Source organism: Xyrauchen texanus, chromosome 9 (genome assembly GCF_025860055.1).
Source record: "Xyrauchen texanus isolate HMW12.3.18 chromosome 9, RBS_HiC_50CHRs, whole genome shotgun sequence".
In the NCBI taxonomy this organism is placed as follows: domain Eukaryota; kingdom Metazoa; phylum Chordata; class Actinopteri; order Cypriniformes; family Catostomidae; genus Xyrauchen; species Xyrauchen texanus.
Window position 1 is genome coordinate 3,346,608 of NC_068284.1, and position 12,796 is coordinate 3,359,403.

Sequence of the window (12,796 nt, forward strand, 5' to 3'; positions counted from 1 at the left end):
TGTAGAACTATAAACCTTGCCCGTAACATTATAGACCCAGCGGTCCAACTCTTGGTTTTGCGTCAGGGGAGTCAACCCTTGGAGGCTTATGTGGTAGACTTTTGTGCCCTGGCTAACCAGGTGAACTTTGATGAGGTGGCTCTGAAAGACATTTTTCAATGTGGACTGAATGAGCCAACCTCGTCGTTCATGCCTGGTGGTCGCTGCTCCCTCGACCTGACTCAATTTATTGACCTCGCCCTACTGTTCGCTGGTTCCTCATTTACTGTGGGGGAGGCAGACACTGAACCAGAGTTCCACGCCACGGCCCCAGTCTCGAAGCCTGCCACGGCCCCAGTCTCGAAGCCTGGCACGGCCGCAGTCTCGAAGCCTGGCACGGCCGCAGTCTCGAAGCCTGCCACGGCCCCGGTCTCGAAGCCTGCCACGGCCCCAGTCTCGAAGCATGCCACGGCCAGCGAGCCAGCGCCCACGCCTGCCACGGTCAGTGAGCCAGCGCCTGTAGCCTTGACTGTCCCGGAGCCAGCGCCTGTAACCTCGACCGTCCCCATGGCCACGCTCCCTATTGGCCGAAGGAGAAAGAGAAGGAAGAGGGCACCTTCTCCCCAGTCTTGTCTTGTGCTCTAGACCACAGAGGTTCCCTCAGAATCTTCCACGGCTCTGCCGACCTCTGCTCCGCCCTCTGAGTCTTTCACGGCTCTGCTGGCCTCTGCTCCGCCCTCAGAGTCTTTCACGGCTCTACCGGCCTCTGCTCTGCCCTCAGAGTCTTCCACGGCTCTGCCGGCCTCTGCTCCGCCCTCAGAGTCTTCCACGGCTCTGCCGGCCTCTGCTCCGCCCTCAGAGTCTTCCACGGCTCTGGCGGCCCCTGTTTCGCCCTCAGAGTCTTCCACGGCTCTGTGGGGCTCTGCTCGCCCCTCAGAGTCCTCCAGGGCTCCGCCTCTCGGGCCTCCCAGGACCCCGCCTCTCGAGCCTCCCAGGGCTCTGCCTCTCAAGTCTCTCGAGCCTCCCAGGGCTCTACCCCTCGAGCCTCCCAGGGCCCCGCCTCTCGAGCCTCCCAGGTCTCCTCCTCTCGAGCCTCCCAGGGCTCTGCCTCTCAAGTCTCTCGAGCCTCCCAGGGCTCTGCCCCTCAAGCCTCTCAGGGCTTCGTCTCTCGAGTCTTTCAGGGCTCCTCCTCCTCTCAAGCCTCTCAGGGCTTCATCTCTCGAGTCTTCCAGGGCTCCTCCTCCTCTCGAGCCTCTCAGGGCTCCGTCTCTCGAGTCTTCCAGGGCTCCTCCTCCTCTTGAGCCTCTCAGGGCTCCGTCTCTCGAGTCTTCCAGGGCTCCTCCTCCTCCCGAGCCTCTCAGGGCTCCGTCTCTCGAGTCTCTCATGGCTCCCCCCCTCAAGCCTCTCGAGCCTTCCAGGGCTCCGCCTCTAGAGCCTCTCGAGTCTTCCACAGCCTTTTTCCCCGAGCCTCCTACGGCTCCGCCTCCCGAGTCTTCTACGGCCCCCACTCCAGAGCCTCCTACGACCCCACCTCCCGAGCCTCCTACGGCTCTACCCCCAGAGACTACAGAGCCTGCCTGGTCTTCGCCTCAGAAACCTCCCAAGGCGCCACCTCCCTTGGCTCCGCCTCCAGAGCCTTCCAGGTCTTCGCCCCTAAAGCCTCCTTCGGCTCCACCTCCAGAGCCTTCCAGGCCTCCGCCTCTAGAGCCTCCCACGGCGCCACCGTCATTGGCTCCACCTCCTGAGCCTTCCAGGCCCCCGCCTCTAGAGCCTCCTACGGTGCCACCTCCATCGGCTCCGCCTCCTGAGCCTTACAGGCCCCCGCCTCTAGAGCCTCCTGCGGCACCAACTCCCTCTGCCCTGTCTCTTGGGCCCCCTATGGCACTGCCTCCTGAGCCCCCCGAGCCTTCCTCGGCGCCGCCTCCTCAGTCTCTCTGTGCCCCGCCTGCCGAGTCTCCCACGGCTCTGCCTTCCAGGACTCCGTCTCCCAAGTCCTCCACGGCCCCCGCCTTTCACGGCTCCGCCCCCGGAAACCCTTCCTCACTTGGTTCTGCCAGCTCCCCCAGTAACCGTTCCTCTTCCCGGACTTCCTGACCCTCTTCCTGTCCTGTGGCCTTTTCCCTGGCCTCCTGACCCTCTTCCTGTCCTGTGGCCTCTTCCCTGGCCTCCTGACCCTGTCCGGTGGCCTCCTGACCCTGTCCCGGCCCTGTTGCCTCATCCCTGGCCTCCTGTGAGGCAACAGGGCCGGGAGCAGAGCCCCACAGAGCCGTGGAAGACTCTGAGGGCGAAACAGGGGCCGCCAGAGCCGTGGAAGACTCTGAGGGCGGAGCAGAGGCCGGCAGAGCCGTGGAAGACTCTGAGGGCGGAGCAGAGGCTGGCATTGGTGGAATAAAGAGTGGGTTGTTGGTCAACAAAGAGCGTGCATTGTTGTAGGAAACCTTTACATTTAGTAGCAGTGCCATCAAATTTGTCAGGGAAAGCGAGCCAAGGATTAACTGATGTACTCACTGTATTTGAAGGATCACTTTGAGGTGGTGGGGCGGCGGGAGTACTTGGCGCATTAACAACTGCTGTACGAAGTTCCTGCAACCCTCGTACGAGTTGTTCAGTGAGTGTAGTCAGATGATTCAATTGTTGGTGATGCAGGTTCAGACGAGAAGCTTGGGTTGTGAGCTCAGTGGTCAATTGCATGACTGCTGCTGGATCGGTTGTTGGCGAAGTCTTCTGTAATGATTCACTAGACTCAGTAGGATCCATTTGCAGCTTTTAATAAGGAAGGTCGTACAGGCTGGGTCAAACAGGGCAAACAGAGCAAGGCAGAAGAAACAGCAGGGGTAATCCAGACAACAGGCAGAATTCAGGGCAGGCAGCAATAATCCGAAGTACAAGAACAGTCCAAGATCAAAACCAGATAAACAAAACACGGGATAAACGCTCAGAATTGATAATGCAAGGCAAATCAAGACTTCACAGAGAAGTGGTGAGTGAGAGTGTCTTATATGTGTGTGTAAATGCAGTGCAGGTGTGAAGCACAATCAGTCCCAGGTAAGAGGTATTATGGGAATTTGAGTTCAGAGCCAATAGTTAATATTCCGGAGAAGGCTCCCTCTGGTGGCAGAGAGGAGGTGGTATGGGAGCCTCCTCTGTGACACTGAGTGCCTTAAACAGCACTGAATCTGCATTGTTGCAGGTCACTAATTATATTTTTCTCACCATGGATTCAGGCTTACCTGTTTTATTAGATCTCAGTGCCACGTTCAACACTATCAACAATAATATGCTTCTCAATCATCTAGAATGTTGTTAGCATCAATGGTATGACCCTCCAGTGGTTTTCCTCCATCTAAATTTTCTGTAAATTTAGGTAATTTTTCTTCTACGTCAGCTCAATTACACTTTGGTGTCCCTCAAATGTCGATCTTAGGACCCTTGTTATTTTCCCTGTATATGCCTCTGATCTCTTTTTCAGAAGTACAGCATATTTTATCACTGTTACGCTGACTATTCCGAATTTATTTCCCAGTGAGAGTGGACAAGAATTGTTCATCTGAGAACACCCTAAATAGCTTCAGAGATATTAAACATTGACTGGCAAACAATTTCTTACAATTAAATGATAGCAAATCTGAAGATCTGATTTTAGATTCCTCCAAGTTCTCCTTACCTGGCCTGTTTGCCCAGTTAGGTCATCTGTCGTCAAATGTAAAAGATCATGTGAGGAGTCTTGGAGTGATTTTAGACTCATTACTTTTCAATAAGCAGATCAGTGCTGATGTCAAGGGTAGCATATTCCACCTGAGATCTATTGATAAAATAAAATATTTTCTTTCCCATAAAGACTTGGAAATTGAGATCCACTCACTTATTTCATCAAGGTTAGACTGTTGTAACACATTGTACATTGGTCTGCCCCAAACTGTGTTATCCCACCTACAGCTAGTTCAAAACGCGGAAGCTAAGCTTTTAACAGAGTCAAGAAAGAGGGATCACATTTTCCCAGTTTTAGCATCTCTACACTGCCTTTCAGAGAAATTCAGGTTTGATTTTAAAATTCAGATTTTTGTTTACAAGGCACTATCTGGTCTCACACCCCAATATAACAGTGAATTTCAACACCCCTACTCCTCCACCAGAGCGCTCAGGTCTTCTGATCAACTTCTATTGAAGTTTCCTTGTTTCCACTATAGATCTAAGGGTGACCGTGCCTTTTGTGTGATAGGTCCTATGTGGAATAATCTCCTTTTCCATTTGAGGTCAGTTTAATCATTAACCATTTTTTAAATCTTCTTTAAAAACATAGTTTTATTCTGTAGCTTTTGAATAGATAATTTAATAGTTTGAAATAGATAAATACATGTTGTATTTAAAAAAAATATATATATATATTTTATATTTAACTTTAAACCAGTCTGATTTTATATATTTTATTTGTTTGATCTTTAAAGCACTTTGGGTCAACTTTAAAAAAAAAAAAAAAAATGTTATGTGCTCTATAAATAAAGGTTGACATATATCTTCAGAACACTTTAACCCCCAAGTCACATGGACAACATTTATGATAATAAAAACCTTAATCGCATTTACAATTAACCGTGCAACAGGTTCCTAACAGTAACAACTACTAGTGCATAAAACTCACAGCAAAAATTAAAACAACAATCCTTTAATAGTAACCACATCATTTCACTGCAATGCATGCCTTAACAACTTTGTGTAATAGAAAATGATTTGTTCAGAACATTTGGGACAATATTGTTGGTGTAACAGATTATGTAGTTTGAAAGTAACTTGTGTCTTCGTATCCATCACTCAAAACTTCCAAAATACTTGATCAAATTTGTGCCCACTGTTCCTCTGATGCAAACACTTGAGTCTCTAAGTAATGTTTTCAAAATAATTTTTGTTAGCATCATGTTCAGTGTACACATGATAATAAACTTGTGTAGAACTCCACCTACCAATTTTTTTTAATGCGAGTCTTTTACATTTGTTGGGTGAAATATATATATATATATATATATATATATATATATATATATATATATATATATATATATATATATATATATATTATTTTTTTTACAGTGTATTTTTTTAGAATTTGAAACACATCAAAATTCCCCTTGTGTAATGCAAAGCACCAATATGGACATCTGGGAATTTTCGTAAAATATTCCATCAAAGAATTGCATGAAGGAAAAGGATAAATCAACAATGAAACCGTTAATTAAATGTTTGTTTTTTTAACATTTTATCCACATTTCTTCCAATTTGTAATGCCCAATTCCCACTAATTAGTAGGTCCTCATAGTGTGGGCAGTTACTCACCTCAATCCGAATGGTAGAGGACAAGTCTCAGCTGCTTCTGAGACCGTCAATCCACGCATTCTATCACATGGCTCACTGTGCATGACACCACTGAGAATCACTGTACGTGGAGTCTCATGCTACTCTCCACGATCCACGCACAACTTACCACACGTCCAATCCCCTAATCACTACAACAAGGAGGTTACCCCATGTGATTCTACCCTCCCTCACAACCGGTCAATTTGGTCACTTACGAGACCTGTCTCGAATCACTCAGCACACCCTGGATTTGAACTCAAAGTCAATACTCGCTGAGCTAGCCAGGGCCCTTCTTTGGGCAACTCGATTTTTTTTACTGTTTAAAGTACATCTTTTAAATTCATTACCCAGAATTAGCATAATCACGGAAGTGAACTCTGTTTTATTTGCATATACAGCAGGAATTCAAGATCCGACTTATATCCCTTTGGCAGAGACTCACTGATGTGGCCAAGTGTTAAATGAAATAGCAATTCGATCAGTAAAAACGCAATAAGTTGCCAAGTGTAAATAGGCCTTATATTGCATTAACATGTGGTGCACTATAATTTTGTTGGAAAAGGGCACAGACATAAGGTGAGAAATAATTAAGAGACTTACATTTAATTAATATGTGGTTAAATAAATCAATATATTTTGCTGGATTAGTGGTATTACAGCCTGATATCATTATTATTCGTAGGTTTTTGTACATAAATTTTCTAGTACATTTTTTCACGTTTGGATAGATGCTGAAATGCATAATATAGACATTTTGACATCATCTAAAATGCACAAACATCTTTAGACATTTTCAAATCCTTTATATCATCATTTCTCAACCACTGGGTCTTGGCCCAAAAATGGGTCACGGATTATTGTCTGCCGGGTCACCCCTATAGAGTGCAAAGGTCCAGCTCTGGATGTAAAAATTCCATTCATTTATCCCATAGACTAATTGATTTTCAACGATAACTTTTAAGCTTTTAAAGACAGACCTACTGTGCCTCGGAACGAACGGCCACTCCCATGATAATCGAGTTGGTCTCCCTTCACCCTTAAACTACATAAAGTATATTTGTACATATTGGAAAAATGTGCAATAAACGTTAATCATATTTTTCTACACTTATAATCAACAACCTAAAATCAATCGTTTTTTTTATAGTTTGTGGCTTCATGAAAGACGGTATGTACATAGCCTTGTATCTTTTTCTTTATGTCTGATTTTCAAATCCTTTTTTGCCTCAAAACAAAGTTTGTGATGTTGTGACTCTCCTCTGAGCTGATTGGTTTGGTTCATGGCTCACAACTCTTTTATGAAGGATTTTATAAAAAGTCCAGGGAAGAAATGAGTGGGGGAAATACTTCCGGAAACCAGACGGCTGAAAAAGTGGGCTGGCACTGTTGGGCTCTATTATCGAATCGTGTTAATATCTCCAGGTGTATGTAAATGACCGTATGATGCAATTCTCTGATGTTAATTATTAGCTGTCCCATTACAATAATCCATCAATACTACAAATATTTCTTTATGGAAAATGTATATTTACGAAGCATTGCATGCGCTAGCTCCAAGCATTACCATAATAGTCTGAATGCAATTCACTCCAATCTATAGACATCATCATTTCAGAGAGGAGTAAAAAAAAACTAAAAACAGTGTTTAATGATTGAAATTGTTTGTGCATTTTTTTATATATATATATATATATATATATATAACTCAGGTTACAAATATTGGGCTCTTAAACATTTTTCCTAATATGCGAGGAACCATCAAGTGTTTTTGCACTAGGGCCCATAATATCCTAGTTATGCTACTAAATACTATCTTTGCATTTTTCAAAATGTTATACCATCTACTTACTATGTATCGCATCTGAAGAACTTTGCTCACTGTGACAACTTTCATATTTTTTTTACGATTCCTTGATTGGCTGAAACTCTTCTCACATGAAATTCACTCATATGGCTTCTCTCCAGTATGAACTCGCTCATGGGTTTTGAGGGATCCTAAAGCAGTGTAACTCTTTCCACAATGTGAACACTTGAAAGGTTTTTCTCCTGTGTGGATTCTTTGGTGCATCTTGAGACTGCTGGCCCTAGTAAAGGTTTTCCCACACTCAAAGCACATATAAGATTTCACACCGGCATGCATTTTTTGGTGCTCTTTAAAACAGTTCAACCATGAAAAACTCTTTCCACAAGAACACATGTAAGGCTTCTCATTTGTATGAACTTTCATGTGTTTCTTTAGGTCTGATGCCATAACAAATTTTTTATCACACTGATCACAGTTCAATGACTTTACTCCAGTGTGTAGAGAGTGCAAATGATATTTGAGACTTTTTGGACATGTGAAACTCTTTCCACACTGGGGACATATAAACGGTCTCTCTCCAGTGTGAATTCTTATGTGCCTATTAAGGGTTACTTTATGTCTGAAACTAATTCCACACTGGAGGCATGTGAAAGGCTTCTCTTCAGTGTGAATCCTTATGTGAACTGTAAGGTTCTCTTTACGTGTAAAACTCTTTCCACACTGAAAGCAGGTTAAAGAATTTTTGACTTGTAACAAATTATTTTCACTCTGTGGGCAACTAAAACATTTTTTTCCTTCAGTTAAAAAACTTTGAGGTTCCTGATACTGATGTCTCTCCTCCACTTCATTCAGTTCTTGGCTTTCCCCTTTCACGTCCATTAGGTCTAAAATGAACAGAAGAAATTAATTAAATGACAACAAATGTGAGATTAATTAAAAACAAAATCTGAACTACAGTATCAATGGCAAAAAGCCAGAGGTCAGTATCTATTCTTATGTGATCATTGAGGTACTTAAGTTTTGTTTTGTCATTCTATTTAATTTCCTAATATATTATAGTGTTGGGGCCGCTACTTTAAACTATTTCTACAAGCTAGACTTTCAAAAAAGTTAGCTACACTACAAGCTACTAATAAAAAGAAGCTTGCAACATTGAAGCTTTTTAAGACAATAGATTTAAATATGTCACAATCAGATTATATTATTGAATTTGGCAATCAGTATTTACGATTACAGAATTAAACAATATTGCCTTATAAATATCATTACATAGTTCCACATAAATGTAGTTATATAGACTATAAATATAAGTGCATTTATAAGTACATCTTAAATACAGAAACATACAGTGGAAAGAAAAAGTATGAATTGTTGATTTGAATAAAGCTGAAAAGGGTTTCAAAGTAATATCTTGAAGTGCTTAAGGCCAGTTCACACTGCCTCAACAAACGCAACACAAACACCTCCTTCTAAAGTTGGCTGTTGTATTTAGAATGTTGAGAAACAACATGTCGTGCTCACACTGATCCAACAAACATACTTCTTTGCATGTCATTGTTTGCGTTTGAAGAGGACTGACAAGAAAGAGGTTGCAAATGAAGACAAACATGTGCGATCTTATATATAAATATGATGTGCCATTGATTAAACATATTTGTAAGTAGAGACATAAGGCTGTACCCTATTTAACACAACTACGTTTAAAAAAAAAAAAAAGTTTTCTGGTAATTTATTCATTCTGAGAGTTCCTTCACAGGACAGCAATATTTATAAATCAAATTATTTACACGAGGTTTGTGTTTTTTCCACAAAAAGTGGGGAAAGTTAATATTTTATATTATTGCAGATATCATTTTATATTATTTCAGATCTACATTTAGTTCAGCGTTTGCTATTTCCACATGATTTGTTGCCGTTTGAGAAATAAAGGATCTGTGTTTTTCATGCAAGAGAAAAGAGCACTCCAGCACAAATTAATCTCTGTATCTTGCTTATTTGTACATATTTCCACACAAATTTTGAACCCAACACTAACATAAAATTTTGTTTTCTTTAGAAAGGAACAGACTGCTTTACCAAGTTCACTACAAAAATTTGATTAATAATGATTGACTGTGTTTCTAATGCTATATCAATGCAGGTGCATTCATTTTCTGAGTTGACAGGGGCACTTACCTCATTTTCATTGCTACGGTACGCACTAATGTACGATTACATCAGAGTTTGTTGGAAATTGTTGGAAAATCACACCAGACTGTTAAAATATTCCAAGACTTAGCAAACACCAACTGAACATGTTGAATTCAGGGTGATCACTCTGATCCGAAGAAACACAACAATGTTGGATGTTGGTGTTTGCTGGGGCAGTGAGAATTGGCCTTTAGATATTCATCTGTCCACAGTTAGACAAACTGTCAATAAATGGAGACAATTTAGTACGGCGGCTACTCTCCCTAGAATTGTCCGCCTAGCCAAGAGGACTCAAAGAGCACACTGCAGAATGCTCAATAACGTAAAAAAAGAACCCTTGTGTGACAGCTTAAGATATGAAGGAATCATTGGAACTTAACATCTCTGTTCATGAGTCTACTACATGTAAAACATTAAACAGGCATCGTGTCCATGGTAGGGCACAACGAAGGAAGCCACCGCTTTCCAACAAAAACATTGTTGCGTTCCTGAATTTTGCCAAAGACCACCTTGACACTCCACAACGCTACTGGGAAAATGTTTTGTGGACTGATGAAAGTAAGGTTGAATTGTTTAGGCAGAATATGCAGCACTACGAATGGCATTAAAAGGGCACCGCATACCAACACAAAAAACATCATGGCAATGGTGAAGTACGATGGAGAGCATTATGATTTGGGGCTGCTTTGGGGCCTGTACAGCTTGCCATCATTAAGGGAAAAATTAATTCCCAAGTGTATTAAGATATTCCACAGGATAATGTCAGGATGGCTGTGCACCAGCTGAAGCTCATTAGAAGTTGGGTGATGCAGCATGACAATGAACCAAGACATCAAAGTAAATCAACTACAGAATGACTTAAAAAGACATCCACCTTTTGGAGAGGCCCATTCAGAGCCCAAACCTTAATCCAATAGAGATGTTGTGGAAAGACCACAAGAGAGCCATTCACACCAGACATCCTAAAAATATGGTTGAGTTGAAGGAGTTTTGTAGGAAGTATGGTCAAAAAATTCCTTCTGAACGTTGTGCAGGTCTAATCCGCAGCTACCGGAAACACTTGATTGAGGTTATTGCTGCCAAAGGAGGATTGACCAGTTATTCAAGGGTCACATACTTTTTCCACAATGAACGATTATAATTGTTTGTGTGTTGATAGCTTAAGCACATTGTGTTTTGTCAATACTTGTGACTTTGATGAAGAGGAGATCACTAGTTAATTTCAAAGGGTTCACATACTTTTTCTTGCCACCATTATAAAAGACCTTTATTGCTTTTTTGCCACATAAATACTATTCTGTGTGGAACAAAAACTATGAAGATAACAATTAGCATGACAAAATATAATTGAACATATAAATGTATTTTCCGAAACTGAGTTGAAAAAAGTTATAAAAATCAGTACAAATTAAAATATTAACCTTTATAAGATGATGCAGAGACTTATGCGCAGGGGCTCATGTGAATCAGGGAAAATCTTCTTTAAAATAGTTAATAATAATAATTTAACTGTACAAACAAACTGATTTTACATTAAATGGAATTCCAGCGCTACATATACAGTGAATAAGTGAATATGTTAATCATCTTAATCAGTTCATTAACATCAACAGTCTAAACTAACAGATTCACTTAAATAGTTTGGACCCAATAGTTTGTTTTTGGTCACTCTTTCAGCTCGCTCGGCTGCTGCATGAGAAATTCAATGTTACATTTTTATTATGCTTCAAACCTGAATTATATTTTATTAAGTCACATTTAAAAATATGAATTTAATTTCATTAGATTATCAATTATTAAAGGGGTCACGTCATTAGGAATAACATTTTCCTCTATATTTTGACACAAGAGGTCGTAATTCTTTAAAAACATACTGTAACTTTAAAAACTCAAAACTTAATCTCCAATAATGTAAAAGCAATTATTGAAACCAAGCTGCAAAAATGTCTTATTCACTACTTCCATGACTTCCCTACAATACTTGGGGGCCCATTAAATCATGACAGCCTCTACGGCAACAACATTAATGTCTACTTTACATCATCGCCCCCATGGCCCTGCCTGCTGGCACTTGGTTTGTAAATGGAGAGAGAGAAAGAGAGAGCCAGACAGATCAACAGGCCTAGTGTAAATGGTCTGCACTTATATAATGCTTTTTTAACCTTAGAGGTTTACCAAAGCACTTTTCACTGTGTCCCAATCACTCATTCACACTCAGATTCAGACACCAATGGCGGCAGAGCTGCCATGCAAAGGCGCTAGTCTGCCATTGGGAGCAACTTGGAGTTCAGTGTCTTGCCCAAGGACACTTCGGCATGTGGAGTCGTGTGGGCCGGGAATCGAACCACCAACCCTACGATTGGCAACCGACCCGCTCTACCACACATATAAACATGCAATAGATGTCTTGAACCGCTGTCATTTCTTTGGCACCACTTTTTAAAATGCAGTGTCAAGTTACAACTCTGAAAAGGAGACTCCTAACAACTCCTAACGTTCTAGAAACAGAATATATCATCGAGCTTTTCTGTGAAAATCTTGGTTATTTTTAGGATTTATATATTTGTCATTATCATTAAGTTTTATTATCATTTCATTTTTCATAAACGTTGCTATTAGAGATTATTAATTACACAACAATGTCTAACATTAGTGCAAAGCATCTGTAACTGGGCTCAAGAATGGACACCAACCTCTTTGTTCCTCATTATCTTCATTTTTCACTCTGTGTCGCTCTGGATCACTCATGTTTTCACTCTCCTCTTTAACAAACTCCATCAGTTCAGCTGTCAGAATTTGTTACACCTGGAAATAGAAACATTGGGAAAGACTAAGGAATTCACCAATTCAAGGATTTTTTGTTTTTGTTTCTAGTTGTTCTACGGCGACAGTCGGAAAAAACAACATCAATCTATTTAACGCACACAGAACCGGAGGAGCCACTTGTCAATGTCTTCAATGTCTCTAAATCTCACTCACACTGCTGTCTATGTCCCATTCATTCATTTAAAAACAAAGAATAATTTTTCACCTGTTTGTTTCGCTTTAGTTCTTCCTAGCGAAAATGAATTCGTCACTCGTGCTGTCAAAGTATCTTAAATCTAGAAATATCCTCACCCGCACCTTCACCAGTATGATTCAACATAAGAAAATATGAAAAAATAAATGTATGAGAAAACGTTTTATACACCTTAAATCACAGCAGACTGAAAAATTGTAGCGCAGCCCGTATGACGTCAACACAACACTGCGGCGTCTTCCCTTTTAGCTCATTACCGCCACCTGCTGTCAGCTTAGACCACAAACAACCATAAACACACCTTATGTAGCAGATATATTTCTATATATTCTTTTCCATTTTATATCCGAATCCTAACTGTATCAATTCACTATAGCTGTGTCCCAAATCGCTCACTCGTTCACTATTTCCAATATAGTTTATTTCAGTGAGTGCACTATATTAGCAAGGAGCGA

At 41.4% G+C, this 12,796-nt stretch overlaps 1 protein-coding gene across 1 annotated transcript; it reads right to left on the reverse strand.

Moving 5' to 3' along the window:
- Positions 1 to 7,011: 7,011 nt before the first annotated feature.
- Positions 7,012 to 12,556, reverse strand: LOC127648817 (gastrula zinc finger protein XlCGF7.1-like). The gene is made up of 3 exons (XM_052133593.1): positions 12,354 to 12,556; positions 12,016 to 12,127; positions 7,012 to 8,016 (listed from the first exon to the last, which is right to left on the reverse strand). The coding sequence occupies exons 2-3, from the start codon at positions 12,098 to 12,100 to the stop codon at positions 7,271 to 7,273; spliced, it is 831 nt and encodes a 276-aa protein (XP_051989553.1). The 5' UTR covers positions 12,101 to 12,127; positions 12,354 to 12,556; the 3' UTR covers positions 7,012 to 7,270.
- Positions 12,557 to 12,796: the final 240 nt, after the last annotated feature.